Below are 22,604 nucleotides of genomic sequence, written 5' to 3'. Positions count from 1 at the left end.
TGCGGCAGACGCTCTTAGGGCTCGTCACCCAATCTAAGAGCGTCTGCGTAGTTGGCTACTCCACAACGGCGACCTTGGGGTCAGAGGTAAGTGGCCGTTTTAGAGGCGGCCATTATGGGAGTTAGTGGGGTAGTATGATTCCTGTATTTATACTTTTTTTTTTTCGGGAAAAAGGATGGAATAACTGAAGATAGAGGGTAAATTAGGGCCCGTACGGCCCCGCGCGCGCTTTCATTGTAAAACTATTGGGAAAATGCCCGTACGAGGGCCGTACGCATTAGAGCGAGCAGGGCCGGAAAAAGCCGTACGGCCCTGCTAGGAACACGTATTGCTCCGTGCGATGCGATTTTAGAGGATTTCGTCGCTTTTACACATCCAAGTTACAGCGAGAAAAGCAAATGCAAGCAACCGTATTTGATGAACTATCTGTGTAAATTTTTGTTACTTATTTTGTCCAAACTTCACATTCTGAGTGCTCATGAATAGTGTACACCGCCGATATGATAAAATGCTTATTGACTGAGTTTAGGTCGGGAAGGACAGGAAAATATTTGGCGCTCGGTCCATACGCCATGACCTCGGGCCAAATATTTTCCCGTCCGGCCCTCCCACTCAGTCAATAAGTACATAATAAGGTAACTATGTACAAAATCTGACTCCGTAAGACAGAAAACAAAATAAAAAGCTCTACGGCAAGTAAAATTTCGTTACCAAATCGTTACTAAACTAGAAATACATATTAAGAAAGCGCCTGGGCAAATCTTGAACTTTTTTGGTTGCTTTGAAAAGGCCGCAACACCAAGAAGTGGCGTCACTAGAGCAGAGTTCTTGGAACACATTTCCGAAATCAGAATAGCGACTCAATCAAACGAATCGTCGGGGGTATTGTATTTCTTCTTTTCCCAGACTAAAGTCAATCGAGAGCAACCTAAATCTCCACTATAAAAGCAATCTGCCGAAAAAGGTTGTAGCATGCTAAAATACATCGTCAGTACAAAACAATGATTATGTTGTGTAACCAACTGAAAATATGCGTGCTTCATTTACAAGAATATGAGAAAAAAACAATCCACTAAAAAGCCAACTGCTTTCTCTACAATTATGAACAAGTTAAGGACGGTGCCTACTAATTCAAAGGTATTTTTGCTTCAAATTATGATTATGCAGGAAAGGTAGATCTTAACAAGTGTTACTGAAATCCAGAAAGAAGATTGGGGGTAACCACGCATTTTTCAAAGATAATTCATGAACAATATTAGTAAAAAGCTCTAAAATACAAAACAATGTATGGCGTTCTTTCTCAATTTGAAACTCAATTATCTGTACAGAATGCACGCTTACCCCTTAATTTTCTTTTTGGATACCAAGAGTACTTACGAAGATCTACTTTCTCTGCATAGTTTTAAACCGTGGAAAAATATCCTTGCATCAGTAAGCATCACCGATAGGAAAGTATCTGGAGATGCGCAAAACATATGCGCAATAACAATAGTAGGCATCGTCCTTAACCTGAAATGAACCGAGAAGCCAGAATCTTAAGAGAATCTTTGTCACCCCACCACTGACTTCCCAACGGTCACTAACCGCTCCTTCAGAATCTGATCTCCCACCGGATACAGGCAAACCAACATTAGATAATCATCTAATAATAATCTAGTTTTAGACTGTAAGTTCCTTTCATTAGGCAAACCATAGGCCTAAATCACTGTTCTGCAAATAAAACGAACTATCCGAAACCAGATTCACATCTTTCTCGTGTGGCTTAAACTTTCTTCGCGTTATTTCAGTTCCAACGAGCATGGAAATTTGAAACCGTACTGACTAAATGCTAAATGTAACGTGCCTACCTTTGCTCGTGAAACTTAAGCGTGCAACTCGTCCGCGGATTAAGCTGTCGGAGCTTATGTTTTCCCAACTCGCCAATCCGATTATCCCGCAAGTCTAAAAGGGTCAAAGTATCATTATATCGAAGAGTTTCTGCAAACTCTGTGGCTCCTGAATCGCCGATGTGGTTTGAACGCAGCTGTAAATGCGTCAAAGCACGATTTGATTTCAGGGCCTTTGCCAGGGCTTCTGCTCCTGAACATTCAATTTCGTTGTTACCTAAATCTAAACGCTCAAGAGAACGATTAGACTGAAGACCCTCTGCGAGAGCCATAGCGACTGAAGAGTTGATCGATGTATTACACAAATCCAAACGGGTCAACTGAGTACCACTTGATTGAAGAGACTTTGCAAAGGCTACTGCTCCTGAATTGCCGAAGTGAATTTGGGTTGGGAGGAAAATATCCCTTAGATAAAAATGAGTCAGAGTGCAGTTTGATTGGAGTGCCTGTCCAAGCGCTGCTGCGGCTGAGTCATTGACATTATTAACTTCAAGATTTAAGTAAGTCAGTGAACAATTAGATTGGAGAGCATGTGCTATTGCTAATGCCCCTGATTCACCAATAGGTTCAGAATAAGGTTCATTACGATTAGGAAAGGGAAGAAAACAATTTGGCTTTCCTTTTAAAAACTCTTCAAAATTACCCACATCTAAATAGGTTAAGGTATGGTTGGACTCCAAAACATGAGCAAGCGCTACGGCTCCTTGGTCGCCAATAAAGTTAAAGCTGAGATCCAAATACGTTAACACATTATTTGATTGCAGGCCTTTTGCTAAAGCTTGTGCTCCAATATGACTTATCTTATTATCATGCAGATTCAAATGTGTCAAAGTACGATTTGATTGAAGAACCTCTCCTAGTGCTTTAGCCCCTGAAATACGGATCTTGGCACGTGGCAGATTCAGATGAGTTAACGTGCTATTCGACTGAAGAGCTGGTGCAAGTGATGTGCTGTTTAAGTCAGTCCGCAGATGTAAGCCCGCCGACAACGAGTCGTTTAAGCCAGTCAGCAGATGTAAGCCCGCCAACCTCTGACTTGTCTGAAGAACATGCTTAATTGTTTCCAGTGCTAACTCATGTAAGTCAAAGCACCAAGTCAACTCTGTCAGTGCGGAATTTTCTTTCAGATATTCACAGAGAACGAGCATGTTGTGAACACGAAACGAGAGGACGTGCACTTTAAACAAAGCAAAGCAGCTTGCAAGTGTATGTATCATCTTCTTCTGGTAATCCTTTAGTTTATTTCTCCCACCTTCACAATCAGCAATAAGGTTACATGTTTCAGTTAAAAAACGTTCCTTCCTTACATTACCTTCGAATGCTGAAAGTTCGGAATGCCGACTCCAGGAAAAAGAATCATCTTTACAAACGTCAACCTCAAAACCGTCCGCGTCTTCGTTGTAGTCGAAGTCCTCGCCGTCCTCGTCGTGCTCGTCCTCGTCCTCGTCCTCGTCGTCGTGCTCCTCGTCGTGCTCCTCGTCGTAGCTCGTGACGTCGAAAACATAATCATCACTGCTATTGTCGCTATCTTCTTCTTCCTCATCTGCCCAACTAAATGCTGGAAGCCAACTGATTTGTGTATCACGGCAGAAGGAATCGCAAAGACATGACACGAGAAAAGCTGCTACATCATCACTCTTACTTGCTACCGCTGTGATGAGAAATCCCCACACCTGCCAATACTTGTCAACAGGACTGAGCTGATCTAGCAGGGTGACCTTCTCTTTATCTCCTTTTAGCAGTTGATGAGCCAAGTGGAACGCTGCAAAATATTCCTGAAAGGTCTTATGCGTAAATGAATAACTCGGGTTTGGTCTGATTTTACTTACACTAGCCTCTCGAGAAAGAAAACCGAATTCTAGGAATTCGGTTGATTGGCATTTCAACTCATCTCCAGTGAAATAAGCCTGATTATTTAATAGAGCTTCAAGGGCCATCTTTCCCAGTAAACTGAGCTGTTCTGCAAATGCCTCAATGGGATCATTGTTATACAAAGACACTTCCTTCTTTGCACAATATCTCCTCAAAGCACATGAAACAAGTTCGTCATACAACTTGGTTCTGTTTGAAGGGAACTTTCCTTCTGAATCTTCAAAAACAAGACACAGCAAAGCTGTGTTAAGTGGATTGGCAGTCAATTCCCTCAGCTGCGGACGCCAGTTCAATTTCTTGATCATTTTCTTTGCAAGGCTTGGATTCTCGTGATTGCTGAAATACTTCTTGATGTAGCTGTCAGCATCTTCATTGGTGTAGCCGACAATCTCTAAAAGTGTGTCACAGTATCGCCGTACCTCCGTTCCTGCCTCGTGTCGAGCGGTCAACATTAGATACACATTGGAGAACACTTTGCCTTTAATCAAGGGTAGGAAACCCTGCAACATGTCATGACGTAATTCATCCAACCCATCAAGAACCAATAAGATTTTCGATTGATTACGGCGAATGAACTCGAAGAAGTTTTCCTTCTCCTTCTTGTCTGCATCGAGTGGTAGCAGTTGATCATTGATGTCTTCCTCGATGTCAGCAGTCTTCATGTCACGACACTTCAAAAGAAGAAGTATCTCCACTTTGGGAAACGAAGCTTCAGGTGGAATTCCCGCAATGGACCAATCATATGCAAGCTTCTGACAGTAAGTGGTTTTACCCACTCCAGGCTCCCCCTCAATCAGCACCACTCTTGGTTTGTCACATTCTTTATGTGGTGCGAAGACATCTGTCATATTTACGATGTTGTCCGTTCGCCTCGCGCGTTCTTTTTTCTTGCTGATGATTTTTAATCTTGTAAAGATGTTGGACAGTTCCAATTGTAGCTCATCCTCGCACCATGGAAACGGACAAAGAACAGCACCTTTGTAGTCTCGTTTGATAAGCTCTACAAGTTTCTCTGGACACGCTAGAAAAACAAATAACCGTGTAATAAAAACACAAGTCCAGTTCCCACAATAAATAACAAAAACACAAAAAGTACGTACAAAATACTTCGGCCTAGCAAAGATAAACAGGTCCGTTAGTTCGTCCGTTAGCTAACTCAACCACTCTTTACGATGCAACTTATTGAGCAAGTAGAAAAACTGCATCTAATGTGAGGCAGTTGATATTGTAATGCATGATATTCTAACTTTAATTGAGGGTAGTGTCAATGACTTTAAGAGGAGTGTCAATGGATGAAAGAACGAACGAACGAATAAATGAAGCTCGATTACCGTCACCCTGAAGAGCACAATGTACTACAAACCGAAACCTAATGCCATACAAACTCATTGTTTAATTCAGTTCTATGCTCTAGAAAATGTACGTGACACCCCCCAAAAATGGAAAGCCTAAACTGAAAAAGCAGACCTTGGCACACATCAAAGAGCGACTACATTCTTACTTTGCTGCAACGTAAGATGAAATTGACAGGAAGTACATACGTCACTGCAAATCTAATCTTCCGTGTAAGGAAAGGTTACGTTTATACAAACGTTGGCCGTGTAGCACTTATATTTTAAACAGAGTTAACTGAATAGAGGGTAATGTGAAGTGCTAGATTTCTTTCCCATATGAACCATGTGAGCGTTAGCCCTACTGATGGAAATGGGCCCACACAAGGACAGAGAAAAACCCCGACCAGGGTGGGAATCGAACCCACGACCTTCGGGTTAGATCTCCGCCGCTCCACCGACTGAGCTACAAGGTCAGACAGGAGCAGGCCGTGGGAACTGAAGATGTTAAAGTCACGGCAATGAACATGTACAAGTACAAGGAAAGGTTACGTTTATACAAATGTTGGCCGTGTAGCACTTATATTTTAAACAGAGTTAACTGAATAGAGGGTAATGTGAAGTGTTAGATTTCTTTCCCATATGAACCATATGAGCGTTAGCCCTACTGATGGAAATGGGCCCACACAAGGACAGAGAAAACCCCGACCAGGGTGGGAATTGAACCCACGACCTTCCGGTTACATCTCCGCCGCTCCACCGACTGAGCTACAGGGTCAGACGGGAGCAAGCCGTGGGAACTGAAGATGTTAAAGTCACGGCAATGAACATGTACAAGTACAAGGAAAGTTCCCACGGCCTGCTGGATTTTGTCAAGTCTTCCACTTGTTCTATAAGTGGGTACCCAGAAAAAAACAAAATTATTCTCACACAAATGAATATCAGGTAAATAAATTTCATGGGCCTAGCTATTACCAACCAAGTAATCTGAATTGGATCTGAACACAACAAAGATACCATGATTGTCTTGTGGACTGAAAGACTCAACGTTCAACCCTATCACAGTCTAGGGAACAATAAACCTGTTGGTGGTAAAATCTTATCTCCAAGAATAATAAAATAAATCAATCCAAGAATGGATTGAGCTTGCGGTTCACTGAGTTTTTGTTAATTTAATTCCTAAGCAACATGAAATGACCTCATCAGGTCACACTGGCATGACATTTTTCAGAGCGCTTTTAATTACCTTTGCTATTATTTGATTGAATATTAATACATGTAATAGGCTGTCATAGTATACTCTTTGAGTACTTCAATGAATGTTCCCCAAAAATGGCTCTGAATGGGATGCCAATGTTATGTGGTTGCACAACAATACTAAACACAGTGGTGGCACAATTTGTGAACTGGCATCTATTAGATCAGACTACAAAATGTACCAAGGAGGTACCCAGACCAAGGAGAACAGAGACTCGCCCTAATCTTTTTCTTGTTAGGGCAGGATATGGGTGAGTGTGAGTGGGAAGGGTAAGGACACGGTCTACAGTGCAGACCAGAAATATGCGTCCTACGCAGATGCAAAACGCACGCGCGTTTTTTGCGCACACGCGTTTTTAAATGCGCGTTTCCAAACGCGCATTTGATGCGCGTTTTTTCTTTTGTTATGCAAACTCGTATCGTAGATGTGATGTTCATTGTTCCACGAACAATGCTCACATCATGAAGATCGACATTATAATTCTCTATAAAGATTACAACAGGAAAATCTCATCGAAATAATTACTTTAATCACCTTGAAGAAGATTTACTTTGTCTTCTGTGCTCTGCTTACTGCTCTCAAGTCTCTCTATCTTCTGGTTTACTGCCCCTGTATTGCACGTAAAAGTTACAAAATGTAAACATGATAAATAAACGCACACTTGCAACCTAGCAAACAACTAACAGTTTTCATGTACTGCTTCAAAATTACACTCCCTTTTTTATTTGAAACAATACAACTATCGATGACAGAAACAAAAAAAACCTTTGCCAAGTACAATTATATTCTTTTGTCTCACTCTGTATGTTTTCTTTTTAACAAGTCATGTAAAATTACCACATAAATATATGCAAGAGTTCATTTACCCTCTTTCAATTAATTGCACAACCTACACCCCTAGGCCCTTGCATCAGATTAAACAGTTTTGTGTTTCATGTTAAGTCAGTTTTACACTGCATATAATTGGTTTTGGCCCCTCCCACACATGCTGGGTATTTGTTTTTAGTTTTTGTTTTTTTTTTCCAATTCTTGTAATGGGGGTGGCAGAGAGGTTTGTTGAGACAGATCATCAGTTGTTTACTTTAGATGTGTGTTGTTTTGGTAGGAGGTTTAGTATGGCAAATTATATTTAATGTAATTATAGAATTATTATGTTCATACTTGTACACATCACGGCTCTGCATGCAGTATTTTGATCAGTTGTCAGTTAATTATGTTGGATCAATTTACCATAAGTTCCTAGCTCCATCCATTGCTTTCTCCAACATTTATTAATTATTCCATACATACATTCTAACTCCCACTAACAGTCTCCTCTTTACAATGGCCACTTTTTTCTGTTACAGTGGACAGTCCATACATTCACTTAATTTATATTAAACTCTCTACAATGGCCACCTCTTCACAATGGCAATGACCACTGAAGCCAGCCCAACTGTCAGGGAAGAACCACTCAACAACAGCCAGTTAATCAAGGGTTGATGAATGGTGGCCATAACCCAGTTTTTATTGCAAAAGGTCATGATACTTGATCTGTACAGTACATGGTTGGTCTGTTTCTGTTTGGTTTCTGTTTTGTTGATATATTTTGATTTTTTTGCATATTTATATTACGCATTTTTTAAAAAAACAAAAATGAAAAAACCCTGAAAAAAACGGTGTGATATTACATCCCACCCTGTTAGCAGAGCCTTTCTTTTGCTTGCTCGATTTTGGCGTTCTCGAGAAAGACTCTGCATGAATCAAGCAAGATCTTTATTGAGTATGCGCTGCATGTTGCCAGGATGCAGTCTCGACCCCAAGCCCAATATGCCAGATCTCGCCGCCATCTTGGTTTTTCATGGTACAGCGGGCTCAATTATAACCATCAGTTTTGTCACTAAATTGACGCTCGCACTGGAAAAACCGGTTTGATGAGAGAAAACAAGATTGACTAGTCCAGAAGTTCGGGCTGCGGCGGCTTCAAAGAGTTGACGCGATTAGGGCAGAGCCTCCTTTTCTCCTCCTCAGTAAAGAAAAAGACAAAAGGAGGCTCTGCTCACAGGGTGATTACACCCCTACATCCATATAATGGCCACCTCTGTACAGTGTGTACACTATTAATTTTATGAGTCAATGAGCCAATGAGTTAGTGCAGTTAACCAACCCATAAAATGAAAGCTAAAATTTCAGAGAGTGCTTAGGCCTAATCACTGAAACGAGGGCTTAGGCTTAATCAATAAATTACTGCTATATTGACTGCGAGTCTCAATGACTCATTGATTTATTGCCTCTTAACACATGGGACCTCCTGTACAGTACCCAAGTTGGCTGTTGAGGAGAGGTTTGACTGTAAAACAATTCATTACTTAAGATGTACCTTCAAAATGATCCATTCTGTCTTCAAGCATTTGCACCCTCTGTTCCACCGCTTCCAGAGATGTTGCAACATTTTTCAGTTCATGTTGGACTTTTCTCTTCTCTTCCTCAAATTCTACAGACATGTTCCTCACATCATCTTGCAGTGACTGAAGTCCTTGTTGAACCAGTTGTAACAAGGCTGGGTCTATGGAAGAATTCATGCAGAGATGTGTTCCTGCCAACAAAACAAAACTAGAACTGATCAGTGCCAATAATATTATAACTACCTGATAAGTAGCAATTTAGTAAGAAAAATATCTATTAAAGGTTGTATGTTGATCATTCATACAGTCGCACCATCAGACCTTTGTTTACTGACATCCGATTACAGTTGTTAATTTTTCTAACAAATCTTTTGTTTGTTAGATTTTTTCAATAACTTGAGGTAGAGAATTAATTAAAATGGCAGGCAATTTTAACTGTCTACTACACTGTAGATGCCTTTGTTTCAATTTTTGTGGCAAACGTGTACACATGCATTTTCCCACCATTTTTTCCCACCCTTTGTGAATGCTGTTCCTTCCCGAATTTCTTGCTATTCTCTGATTTTTTTTCTTGAACTTTCCATTTTCTCTGTCACAAAAAGTCAGAAGCCAGACATTGTTTATGCTAGAGCTCAAGGAGCCATATTACGACCATCTGGTCATTCAGTCAAAGAAATCGCTAAATTTTTTAACAAGACGGAACACTGGGTGAACAAGAGGTCGAAAAGAGAGTGCTTCAAAGACAAACCAAGAAGCAGATGACCGTTTGTTTTAACCAACTGTGCTTGAAAATCAATCAAGAAAGGGAAGTACGGCAACTCAGACATCGTGTCAAAAGAATTTGCCAAGGATGAGCCCATGGGTATTTTTTAAGAAATCGAAGGTGCGGTCATTACCGCTGAAAAAATTAAGATCTTAAGATTAAAGCGAAGATTTCAAAAATGCCGGTAATAAGATGGACTACTGACCAACATTAAGATATAAAGTAAAAAGAATAAAATGCAGACAGTGTATAACCGGAAAAATATCCTTCACCTCTTCTCATCCTCAACCAACTGGCCATTACAAGGCCACAAATTAAAGAGAATTCAATTTCAAAATACACATGGTGTATCACAAATTCTTAACATTATAAACTAGAAAACTACAACTGCCTGTGCAGTAGACTGTTCACAGCCCTCTATTTTCTCGTCATTTTATTCAAACATTGAACACACGGATAGAATCGCAAGAGACCTGGACTCCAGCACAAAACGGGAGCATTGAAAAATAGAGAGGCTGTGAACAGTCTACCTGTGCAGTTGCAGAGGTTGTAGAATCAGAAACCCAAGAACAACAGAATGACCAGCTGCAAGTAGAGGCCTCCTTGGAAAGTTAACACGGCAAATATCTCGAAAATGAAGCGACTGAAATTCGTTGCCACAGAGAAAGAATTGCAAGGAAACGCACATCTAATTACATGGTGTACTACTGAAGCAGTACCCTTATCAGTCCTTCCTCAAACAGGGAAGTGCTACACGTTGGCCATGTAGCACTTACATTTTAAACAGAGTTAACGGAATAGAGTGTAATGTGAAGTGCTAGATTTCAATCCCATATGAACCATGTGAGCGTCAGCCCCACTGACAGAAATGGGCCCACACAAGGACAGAGAAAAACTCTGAGCGGGGTGGGAACCGAACAGGATTCAAACAGGATTGCTGTTCCAGCTTCAAGCTTGGGGGGTTGTATAAAACAAAACTTGAAAAGAAACTAAAGGACATAAATAACATCAAACACTGACCAAACAGAACAATCTTGCCAAGAAATCCAAACGACCTTTAATTTCCCTTGTTTAATATTGTTTGCGCAGTAATTTATTTTGCTTTTCGCAATTTTATACAGTTATTTAAACCGAGAGATAACTTTTCAGCTGTGATTTACACCAATTACACTGTCAGGCAATGATTTCCATCTACAAAATGAAGATCTGCTTTAAAAAATCGAAGATTTTGCAAAAGAAAGGCAACGAAAGCTCGGAATACCCATAGAGAGGCTCAAGCATCGCTGGTCAGTGAACTCGTCGGATCTCACTCTCATTGAGAACGTATGGAGTATAATTGACGAGACAACGTACAAAGATCCAGCCCACAAAACGATGAAAGAGCTGAAAAGTTAACTACACTTTGTATGGAAAAATGTGACTCTTGAAACGGTAAAGGAACTCGCACATCCTACTCCTAGGCGCTTAGAAAATGTCACTAAAATAGAGGCAGGCATTCTGGTTGCTACTAATTTGAATGATCAAATGAAAAATAAGCAAAGACAATATACCTAATTTTTAAAGAGGTAGACATTTAAATAAATAATGAAAAGTTATGATCATGAAGAAAACAAATCAGAACAAACTTTGAAACACCCTTTACATTACCTTTAGTTTCCCAGTCTTTTAATTCTCCAAGAAGTTTTCCTTCATCTGCAGCTGGTAGAGCCATGACTCTCACTAGGTGTTCCATGTCAATAAAACTTTGTTGATACTTGACTTGATCCCATTTGCCAAAGACACAGTGTGCCCAGTCATTCCTCCCCATTCTGACATCACCTGCAGCCGTTTGTACAGGCGCAGAGAATACAGGCACCACACCAAGTAATGTCAACACAGCTGAAGCATCACATTGGTCATCAAAGGCAGTGAAGTGGGCCATGTAATTCTCAACATACAGCCTGGCAAAGTCAACATGAGACATCACTCGGCAGTCAAACAGAGAATAATTGAATTTTCCACGACATATGACATGAACATCATTTCCATTGATGTTCTCATATTTCAACAATTTTCTACATGTAGGTGGCCACCGTTGAAGACGTCCAGCTGTACTTTGTCCATGAATATTGTGGCTCTTCTTCAGTTTGTTGTATTCAGTGTTGATGCCTTGTTCCACAAATGGACGTATCTGTGGTATGAGGATCTTGTTGAGTGCTATTCCAGCCACAAGCCATCGTTTCTGATTTTCAGTCACACCAAGATGGCTTGACCTAAATGTATAATGTTACATATTATTAGCCAGGGGATTACAATATTCCCAAAAGATGGCAGTTTCTCGATAATTTATTGCCATGCTGGTTGGAAAGAAGGATACCTGATCGCTTTTCAAGCAATTTCAAATGCAAATTACTTAACACTCTTTAGGGAGGAGTCATTTAAGCAAAGCTTAATTTAATTAGACTTGGTTTATTTGGCTAATCAAGGTTCAGAGGTGTCTTGGAGTCCTTTGTCTTCTGGTTACCCTTCTAGGAGGGTTACATGTATACCCTCCTCTACTGTTTTTCCTGGTTTTCTTTACAAGCAATTTAGGAAGCCGGGTAAACTGATTTTGGTTGTTAGCATTGTTCTTCTAGATTTATTAAGCCATTTAAAAGTTCATTAGAAGGCAGGGTTACCCTCCTAGTAGGGTCAAATTTAGGGTTATCACACAACTGTCACATTCCCGCCAAGTATAACCATGGCTTCACACATTTATTAACCTGGAGAATTACAATCGGAGAACTATGCTTGCAAGAGTGGTGAATCCAAGCCAGGATGATATAAAAAGTCAGGACAATAGTCGGAGTGACAGTTTGGCAGCTGGAATAGAACATTCTCCCGGCAATGACCAATTAATAGACAAAATTAAATCTTGTCCAAAATGCAAAGGTTTGACAGACAGAGTCCTTCTTGATCAGCCACACAGTAAATCAAAAGAGAAAAGAAAATAACAGACTTGAAGAAATGGTATGGACTGCTTCTCAAATATATCAGAGAGAACAAGATGAAATGCAAATTCAATGGCGTCAACTTAGGGGCTGATCTATCGAGCATATACATGCATGGCTATTAAAGTCCTAGGGATGACCCAACATGTGTAAAGGAAGCTCTAGGAGGGTTACCCTCCTAGCTCCATGTAAACAGGCTTTATAAAATTAGTTTACTGGTTTCTATTTCCATCACATGTACCTAAAAACTGCAGCAGTCTTAACTACGTGATTTTCTAAATAATGTATGTTACAAGACAGTGAACATTATCTTACGTGTACAGTAACTTACCCAGAGGAAGCTGTTGCCATCTTGTGAATTATATAATGATGAAATTACACGTATTACATGTCTTTGACCATCAGATTACCTAGCAATGCCTAAATAAGAAAGTACAGGTACATTAATCATCTTAAAGTTAATTTAAATGTGATTTTCAACAACAGTTGGACCCGGCTGAAATTCAAACTTCACTATTTTGAACAATTTTTCATTTTCCCTGTGAGTTAAACATAGCGAGGTTGAACTGTATGTGTAATAAAATGAAAACCAATTTAGTAGTCCCCTGGCCCAACAAAATTAATAAAAACAACACAACAAACCAATCCAACCTCAGAGCAATATACACATTTACTAGCACAAAATATGGGAACAGACATGCAACCATTTAGTTACAAGTGGTTTTAGTTTGACATCTAATTGGTTCAGAAAGGCATGAGTTTTGAAACCAATCAGAGGCACAGTCAGCAATTACAGTAAAGCAAAACCAATGCAAAATGCATGTACTTTCAACACTTGATTGAAAACCACCCTTATCAAATACATGCTGTCACCTCTCTCTTAAGTGACCACTCCATGCACAGCAAAAAGTGGTTGCTAAATCAGGACGTGGTCTCTTGTGAGAAAAATAGGTCGCTCTGGGGACATGTGTTTACGGGTAACAAATGTTAACATTGTCTGTGTGATTGTTGACATGTTTTTGTAATTATGGGCGTTGACAATGAATGCTTGGAATGTACGAAGAGCATTGCAATTAAGTTTTTCAGATAAACACTGCATGTGGCTACTGTAACAGTTACAAAAACTGAGTGAATTTTGGAAGGAAGAATGGGTGCATTTATAGGGAAAATAAAGAAAAAACGAAATAATGAGCCAGGGGTAGTAAGGTGTGCAAAGAGTCAAGATGGAATCCAGCAGAAGTCGATCTGTTTGAAAATTTCTTAGATGTTTTTTTTATTTTTTCACTCAAGAAGAGCACTGGTAATTCTCAAGGTTTAATTACGATTGTCAAATAATTCTGTATCGCGGGTGATGTAGAAAGAGAGAAAACAAATTATGAGCATGTCACTTGATAGCATCAGGTAGCTTCATTTGCTTGAGCGATGTTAATGCTTAAGCTCCCGATTTTCCCATGAAATTTTTTGGCTTGAATGAAAATCACAACATTTTTTCCAGAAAATTATTCAAAGTTAATTTCGTGACCTTTCTGGTTTTAGTTGGTCTTGGTTTTAGTTAGCTACCAAAATTAGATTATCAACTTTCAAGTTCTTTTACCATCTCAGCAACTTTCAGTCTACAAAGAATTTATGTAAAATGAAATTTACTTCTACCCATCAGGAATTTATATTTTAAATTTCTACAAAGTTTCGGCATTAAATATCTCGATCTTCACATGCCAAAAATATGCATATCCCATCTATTGGCATATGTCAAAGTATAAAGTTGTTTATCAGATGAAGAAATTACAAAATGTTTCAAAATTCGAAAATATATCCATCTTATGGCTGGAAAATAAATCTGAAAGCTCACTGGAGAGGTCTTAACTACATTTCTACTCCAAAGAGTCATGATGGAATCCGGCAGTACATGTAGGTGATACTGTTTGAAAATCAAGGTCAACGCAACAGTTCCTGCCTTTGCATTTGTTATTTATTTTTTCACTCAAGAAGAGCACTCAGTCTGGTAATTCTCAAGGTTTAATACGTTTGTCAAATAATTTTATATCATGGGAGATGTACAAACTTTAAGAGAGAAAACAAATCATGAACAAGTCACTTGATAGTATCTGGTATCTTTATTTGCATGATACCTTAAGTTACCTCCCGATTTTTGAGTTTTCCGCCAAAATTTTTAGGTTTGGATGAAAATCACAATATTTTCCCCGGAAAATTATTTAAAGGTAAATTCGTGACCTTTCTGATATTGGTTTTAATTAGCTACCAAAATTAGATTATCAAATTTCAAATTTAAGTTCTTTTTATTTACCATATATCTCAGCAACTTTCAGTCTACAAAGAATTTTCATCTAAAAGGAAGTTTACTTCTACCCGTCAGGAATTCATATTTTAAATTTCTGCAAAATTTGGCATTAATTAAACATCTGGATCTCAACATGCCAAAAACATGTACATCCCGTCTATTGGCACATGTCAAAGTATAAAGTTGTTTACAGGACAAAAAAATTACCTTGCCTAAAAACCCACTCTAATGTCGTCTTGCTTCAACTAGCTACCACCATAAGTTAGTTAACGCATCTCGGCAGGTGTCAATATGCCAGCCTGAGAAGTCTAACCTCTACCTGTGAGGAATTGATATTTTAAATTTCAGCAAAACAAAACAAATGGTCAGTTGATTATGATTTTTTGGCATAAGAGATCTCAACATGACAAAAATATGCACATCGCGTCGGCAAGTGTCAGAAAGCAAGTTCCCTTTCATGACAACTGATGAGACTTTTACAAAATGTTTCAAAATTTGAAAATATCAGACATCTTACTGGAATATCAACATGATTGACATGATTGGGGAGGTTTTGTGGGCATTTTGACTTCAAAGGCTGTTTTTCCGCTCAAATCCTACCAGCTTCCCCAACACATTTGCCAACCAAATTATCATGCGATTGTCGAAATCTTGCCATAAATTCTGTAAAATTTCTCTTTTCACAAGGAAAATTAAGGAAGTTCACGTGAAAATTTTCTAACATTGATTTTTTTTCTTTTTTGAAAGATGATGAGTTAGTGATGTCAGAAATGTAAAAAAAAATGGGAGGTTACCGACTTTGTTTTGGAGAGAACTTGCCCGGAAGAACACCCTAAATCTGAAAAAATCCGGCTACTTTAGCGAATAAGGCCAGAGTGTCTGTAAGCCCAAAAATATTGCAATTACATCTTTGAAGTGAATTGTTCTCTACCAAACTTTCTTTAAGTGGACTCATCAAGTGAATTTAGTTAACTGTTGAGGTTCCTTAAAGAACAAGTTCGCATTTTAGCAACCATAGTTTCATGGGGCCTTGCAGCCGCAAGATGGCAGGATTCCATGTCCCGAGGACAGAAATCTTGAAACTTTTTTAACTTCCCACATTGATTTTTTGTTTATTTTTGGACAATGTGGAGATAATTTGTAAATAAAATCTGTTTCTGAAAAGGTAAAAAAGGGTTACCGAACATCAAAGATCGTTAAATCCAAGCAAAGCTATTATAGCAATGGCCATCTGCCCTATCATTGTTCATTTTAGTACTTAGCGTGCGCGCTTGATGCATGACATGGCATGTGAATTTGCGTGCGCTGTAAGGATGTGCGGTAGCAATGAGCGCATGCGTCCTTAAGAAAGGAAAGGGCAACAAGTAGGCAGCAAACAGAATAACTGTAAAATGAAATTCAATTGTTAAAACTGAATAAAGACCTCATTAGTTTGGTGATTCATGCACGCAACCTTAACACACACACTCACTCACTCACTCACTCACTCACTCAGACAACCCCGATGACATTGTGCATTACGGGCTAGCCCGTAAGCACAAAAAATATGGAAAACGAGATGCTTCTGTGAAGCATACACTGGGTTGCCTGCAGTACGTGTTAGAGAAAATCCGAAGGCACTGAATTGTGTGGTATTGAACTACAGCATTCCACTCTCTGAAGAATAACAAATAAAAGAGAAGCGAGAAACATTGGCTTCTAGGCTGACATGTTGATAACTTTCAAGTTCCCTCACAACTTCTTTTACCACAAGTTTAAGCGTGCCCTCTGAGCATCTGACAGCTAAATTGTAATACTAAAGTTCACTGAAGTTAATAGGAGTCTGCTGGGGTTAAAGTATCTGGATGGGAGATCAAAACAATATACCCCTCACAAAACACAAGCATCGGACCGAAAATACTATTAACGCTAACAAATGCGAACTCAGCAAGGTACAGATTTTGTTAGCTTGCTTTATGCAAAACAAATATTGATGCAAAAGTAAATAACTACAGTTTTTAGAAAGAGCAGAAGGAAGTTTCCGGGATGTTCGATCGAGAATAAAATATTTACAACATGAAAACAACATTAATTTTGAACTGTGAATAAAAGTTACAATCAGCAACAAACATTTTGAGAGATTTTTGCTAGGTTCAAATAAATCGCAAAATCGAAAGTGACATGGCCGGAATTCAGCGGGCGCCGTGATTAAGTTACCGCGGCATGTTTACTCGCCAAACAGTGAAGCATCTGTGTCAAATGATGGCAAGATACCGGGTTTTTGTAACTTTCTTTTTCTGTCAAGTGTTATAAAGTTTGACAATAAAATGAGCAAAGTCAAAACAAAGATCACAATCGCCCAACTCTTGAGGTTGACCATTTGTTTATGCAAAGTCAAAATTTACTCTCCAAGACGAGTACGACATTATTTATCACCAGGTAATTAATTCCATCATTTTGGAAATAGCAGCTACTTTATTATTCATCGGCGTCACAATTTTTCACTGATTTTGGGGCTCGTTTTGTTGAATCTCAAGCATGCTTTCAACAGGCCTGTGAAACCTTCCTGCTTACAGAGCAATACTAAAAACATTCTCCCAGGGCGGTCATTAGAGGCCGTAACCTGTAACACCTGTTACGGCTGAGCCCAGTCAATGTTACAGGTGATGGTTGCTGCTGAATGAATATTCATGGGGCCAACCAAATTGAGATTTATTTATAAACATTTACCTTCTGAAGAAAATATAATTGCTGCCTTGTGTTGTCTGTGTTCCTGATTCTAAGATGTGTTTTTGGTAAAAATCCAAACCTTTCCTGTAAAAAACCTTTGTAGAACACCCCCGATCGATCGTTGTTGGATTCCGACACCATTTTCAGCAACAAAATCATTATCAATGCACTGTACTTGATATAAATGGGATTCCACTGACCATTTTTCGCGGTTCTGTGATGCATGACTATTTCCACATGGCTAGTAAATATCTTTATTCATTATGATCTTTTCACCCTGTTTTATTTTTATCACTTTTTGATTGAGAAAATATACAATTTGCACCTCAGAGTGCTGGAAAATGCATTTCCGAGGGTCTAATTTTAAGAATTTTCTGGGCGAGCATGCCCCCAGAACCCCCAAGGGACTCAGGCCCTTTAAGCCTTCCTTTCCATGGCCTTTGGTCATGTATTTACATGTTACAGGTGAAATCTTGAGTGTTACACCTTCTTCAAAACGTAATGACAACCCTGACTCCCATATCACATTTCAACCGTAAGCTCAAAAATTCAATACACAACATGATAATATAATTCACAAAGGCAGAAAATACCACAGAATCCTTTTCCAGCGAAAAATTAATTGAAACAAACAACATATTTGCTCTTAGAGGCGAAAATTCATTGCGTGCGTGAAGACAAGAAACTCAATTGTGTCAAATTACCATGTACTTCAGGTTTCCTGAAGAACCTTTTCCTTGAATAACAAGAAAATGCTTTACTATTGCCATAAAAACTATCCAGTTAAGCTCGCATATCATAAAACATGATGAATTCATAAAGGCCACCTTTTCCAGCGAACAATTTTTTGAAGCAAACAACATATGATATTTGCTATTAGAGGCAAAAACCCCTTCTATTTCATTACGTGCGTGAAGAGAAGAAACTCAGTCGTGCCAAATATGCGCAATATTGCAACAAACTAAATTTCAGGATCAAACTGCTTCCATGAAGAACCTTTTCATTGAATAATGAAGCACAAAATAGATGACAAGCTTTCTTTCAAATAATTCTTGGCTGTCACATTTCCAATTATGTTTTTACTGAAGACTGTGCAGAGTTGATCACAGATCCACGTAAGGTGTTCGATTCGTTCTCTGTCTTTGTTGAACCCATAAGTTATCAGAGAATTTTCCATTTGGTTTCAGTGTTCTACATATGGCACACTTGGTAAAATATTTGAAATATAGCTCACTTTGATTTCGGCTCGACAGGCGATAGATTGTTGTCGAAGTCCATTACTCGTCACTTTTAAGATTCCAGGTGTTTGTTTTTTGCCGCCTGCCTAGTTTATCCAACTGACTTTCCATTATTGAGCTCCATAAGGGTATATTTTGTTTAAGGATCCACTAAAACACCATTCGCGTTACATGACTTTCGATGCCATTGCAGGCTAAGTTAATGATTCTACTGTGTCCACCATAGAAATATATGCATTTCCACTACCCTCTCGATCCTAAGAAAATACGCTCAGAAGGCTCTATGCACAAAGACACCACTTACCAGGGGAGTGACAGGCAAGACTTTTACCGACAATGAAAATAAAATAAAAAAATAAAACGAACAAATCCCACCCACTTTCCGACTGGGATTGCCATACTGGCAACCCAGTAATAAGCCAAAAACAGCCTGAGAATGGATCAACTGTAATACAGAATGGGTCCACTATACTTAACCTCTTGCTTAAACCAAGTGCCGGGGCCAGTTACTCTGGAATATTGACCCTCCGCCAATATTCCTTAGTATGTACAGCACAAGCAAGCTAGGTTTACTTAGTATTTACTAAGAGTGGTTTTCAATATTGAGTGTTGAAAGTAATTAGACCACTTCTTTTGTTTTGGTTTTGGTTTTGGTTTTACTACAGGTTGAGATTGGCTGAGTAGTCTAATTGTTTGTTTGTTTTGTTTGTTCCTTATTTGTTTCAGCAGGTTGAAGTTTTGGCAGCTATTCAGCTGATGTGGACCTGCTATACCCACCCATCCATATACTCACAAAAGGCAGCCACAACATCGGGAATTTCATCCCCTACTCTTCTCGATTAGTGTGTGGGTTCTTTAACATTCCACAGGAAGGTTATGAACATAGAAGATACTTGTGAGACGGGGCCTACGGTTTACAGTCCTTGTCCGAGAAGACTTGAAAGTCTAACCATTTGCAGATGTAATTACAAAGAAAGACAGCACTTTCTCCTCAGTTATTTTCAAGACCCTGAGTGTTGGTCAAGGCTAGGAGGCTCGAAAGGGTTTTCAGCTGAGCGCGCACGTGTAAGCCACACATGCAATTCATATGCTGCTCGCATCAGCTCATGATTCAAATGGGTCACCAGAAATAAACAAATACCACTATTTTCGCTCACCTTTCTCCTAATTCCTATATATAAGGAATATAAATAGACATCTATTCACAAAAATTATGAAAATTCTACACAAACGGTTTAACGGTCACTTAAATCCATTTGTGTTGGCCTGTAGCTCCACTTGCGCACAGACTCGAATGCGTGGGTGACGCATGCGTAAATGCTGATCTTGTAACCCCCTCATTTTTCCTGATTTTGCAGCTTTACTCGTTTATATCTCTGCTTCCGGATGGTGAATTTTTTTCATTTTTTGCATTTTAGCTTAGATTAATTTCAACCGTTTGTCTTGCAAATTTAAAAAAATTCTGTAGGTGAAAAAAAAAGTTGGAGACATTTCAAAAAAACTGATTTTTCCGAAAAACTGGCCTACATATTTCGTTGAATTTTAAATATTTTAGAGAGTATTTCTACCATTATCTGGTGACGCTGAATGGGAATTTTAATTTCACCGTCCTGTTTCTTCAAAAAAGACAACATACGTAGATTTTAAGGCTCAAAGAAATGCCTCATATCATTGCCATGGTAACATTATTTTGGAGGAAAATCTAGGATGGGTACTTAATACCCTGGCCAAATTTCATCTTGATATGATTACCCTAACTATTTCTAGGGACAGAATACTGTATGTTTATTTGTTTGAAAAAGGAGAAACCATTTCAAGCCTCCTTAAATTAAATAGGTTTTGATATCGATATTAATGTAGCTGCTCACCACCGATCACTACTGTCACTCATCTAGCATAAGCATAATTTATTCACGATGAAAAAATAGAATATAAAAATACATCATGAAAAGGAAACACGAGGTTGACCCTATAACGTTTCCTGAAATTAAAAACTAAAACAAGCATCATAATTACATATTTACAAATTTACAAATTAAGGAAAGACTTCAGTCTGGTATTAAAAATGTTAAAAGATTCAGCTTCTACTAAGTGCAGTGGTAGGTTGTTCCAATCCTTTACTATACGAACGAAAAATGAGTATTTATAAGGATTTACTTTTGCGCTTTTCACAAATAATTTAAAAGGATGATTAGCACGTGTCCGGGTATCTAAAGCTAGTTCGAAAAAGTCACTAAAATTTAAACCATTTAGGCCAAATACGGTTTTATAACACTCTACAAGGGAGATGTAGTGTCTGCGTTTCTCTAAAGTGGGCCATTTTAGAATTTTGAGGCGGTCTTCATACTTCATATCTCCTCTTCCTTGACCTAATGCAAGGCGCGATGCTCTCCTCTGGACTTTTTCGAGTGCTAGGATGTCCTTGACTAGGTATGGGCACCAGACTGGAACGGCATATTCGAGAACAGGTCGCACTAAGGACTTATACAGGGTAGAGAAAGCTTGTACATTTGAGGGCCCAAGAGTTCTATAGACGACACCCAAGATTCCATTTGCCTTGTGCACAATCTAGTACTATAACTAATAAAAAATGCACAAGGCACATACACTCTTCCTAAAGGTCTGAAACAGATTTTCGGCTTTTGAATAAAGTCTAAAATAGGTTGTCGAAAATCATATTTTGGTCGCATTTGGTCTGTTTCAAGGGAAGCTCCAAAAACCCCCACGAAGAGAGTTTATAAAACCGGGCCAGTTATTGACATATCCCTTAACGCTTCTAAGAACGAAGCATATAGAAACAAAAGGAACATTCAAATTCAATGACATGTAAATTTTAGGCAAAAGTACATTTGGTTGTCGGGGGATTCCTTGTGTTAAAGGGTCTCTTTCACCAACCCTATAAACAAGATCACAAAGCAAGATCCTCGTCATCTCTTGAGACACTTACCGTTGAATTATTGCTCAAAACTGCATCAGATACCATCACCATACGGATAGCCTGTGTAGCACGCGTTTAAGTGGAGGAGGCAGGAAGAAAATTCGGCAAGACAACGACGGGGAAGATACGAAGTCCAATCGACGGTCGACGCCCAATTTTTCATTTCCTTGTAGAGTCACGTGATCCATTTTTTTTTCCCAGCTAGGACGGGAAGTAATCGAAACAATCCCACCCCACCCCCCGGGCAAACCCCGGGCATTTGGCTATTTTTTGTGCCCGGGGAGTGGGGAATTTGACCTTTGCCTGCGTGGGATGAGGAAAATTGAACCAGATCTTAAAATTCTGTGTAACAGTTTTAACCGTCACTTCTGATGATGTATGCTGCAACATACGAAACGTCAAGTATAAAATGAAAATGTTTGTAACCGCTGTTTGTTTTCTTTTCCTGCAGAAGAGTCAGGTTTCGAAATGAAACAGTTTAAAGGAAGAGATATAGCATTTGTGAGCGACTGGCTTACAAAAAAGGTCTTCAAAAGTTGGGGACAGACAGACAAATCCGACGACAGGTTAGGACATTTAAACACTATTTTGGCCCGTGGGGGCGGGAATTTGAACGAGCCAATCTTCAAAAGGTTTGCCCGGCGGGGGGGGGGGATGTTAAACTTTCGAGTTGATCGGTGAACAAGCACGACGTTAACGTCAAACAGCAAACGTCAAACGACGTGAGTGAAATTAGGGTTTTACCAAAAATGTAGGAACCCAATTTCCCAAAGGAACGAGACAAGTTAAAATGAGAGAATTTTCACGCTTTTGTGACAAGCAAGAGCCTGCCGTTTGCCGTTGGCCGTAAACGACACGCTTAACCTCTCTATTAATTTATACTGTGTTTTTCCTAATTTTAAATTTGTTTCTTCTTTTTTTTCTCCAATTGAGAAAAAGAGAACAGCACAAAACAAA

General features: G+C 39.1%; 1 protein-coding gene across 3 annotated transcripts; it reads right to left on the bottom strand.

Moving 5' to 3' along the window:
* Positions 1–864: 864 nt before the first annotated feature.
* LOC137996638 (protein NLRC3-like) lies at positions 865–21,797 on the bottom strand. Of its 3 annotated transcripts, XM_068842151.1 has the most exons (7): positions 21,657–21,797; positions 14,970–15,081; positions 12,795–12,883; positions 11,142–11,746; positions 8,707–8,922; positions 6,882–6,956; positions 865–4,779 (listed from the first exon to the last, which is right to left on the bottom strand). In XM_068842151.1, the coding sequence occupies exons 3-7, from the start codon at positions 12,812–12,814 to the stop codon at positions 1,844–1,846; spliced, it is 3,852 nt and encodes a 1,283-aa protein (XP_068698252.1). In that variant the 5' UTR covers positions 12,815–12,883; positions 14,970–15,081; positions 21,657–21,797; the 3' UTR covers positions 865–1,843. The 3 variants fall into 3 exon arrangements, with proteins under 3 accessions (XP_068698252.1, XP_068698251.1, XP_068698253.1); XM_068842150.1 differs by lacking the exon at positions 14,970–15,081; XM_068842152.1 differs by lacking the exon at positions 14,970–15,081 and having other exon boundaries at positions 12,795–12,873.
* Positions 21,798–22,604: the final 807 nt, after the last annotated feature.

The sequence above is a fragment of the Montipora foliosa genome, chromosome 3 (genome assembly GCF_036669935.1).
Source record: "Montipora foliosa isolate CH-2021 chromosome 3, ASM3666993v2, whole genome shotgun sequence".
NCBI classification, from domain to species: Eukaryota; Metazoa; Cnidaria; class Anthozoa; order Scleractinia; family Acroporidae; genus Montipora; species Montipora foliosa.
This window is presented reverse-complemented; position numbering and strand designations above follow the sequence as displayed.

What these genes read in the sequence shown, in the direction of transcription:
- LOC137996638 (XM_068842151.1), bottom strand. Translation starts at nt 12,814, where the DNA reads ATGGCAACAGCTTCCTCTGG. An exon ending in ATGGCAACAGCTTCCTCTGG is followed by an intron (nt 11,747 to 12,794) that starts GTAAGTTACTGT and finishes TTATACATTTAG; the next exon opens with GTCAAGCCATCTTGGTGTGA. An exon ending in CAGAATGGATCATTTTGAAG is followed by an intron (nt 6,957 to 8,706) that starts GTACATCTTAAG and finishes CGTGCAATACAG; the next exon opens with GGGCAGTAAACCAGAAGATA.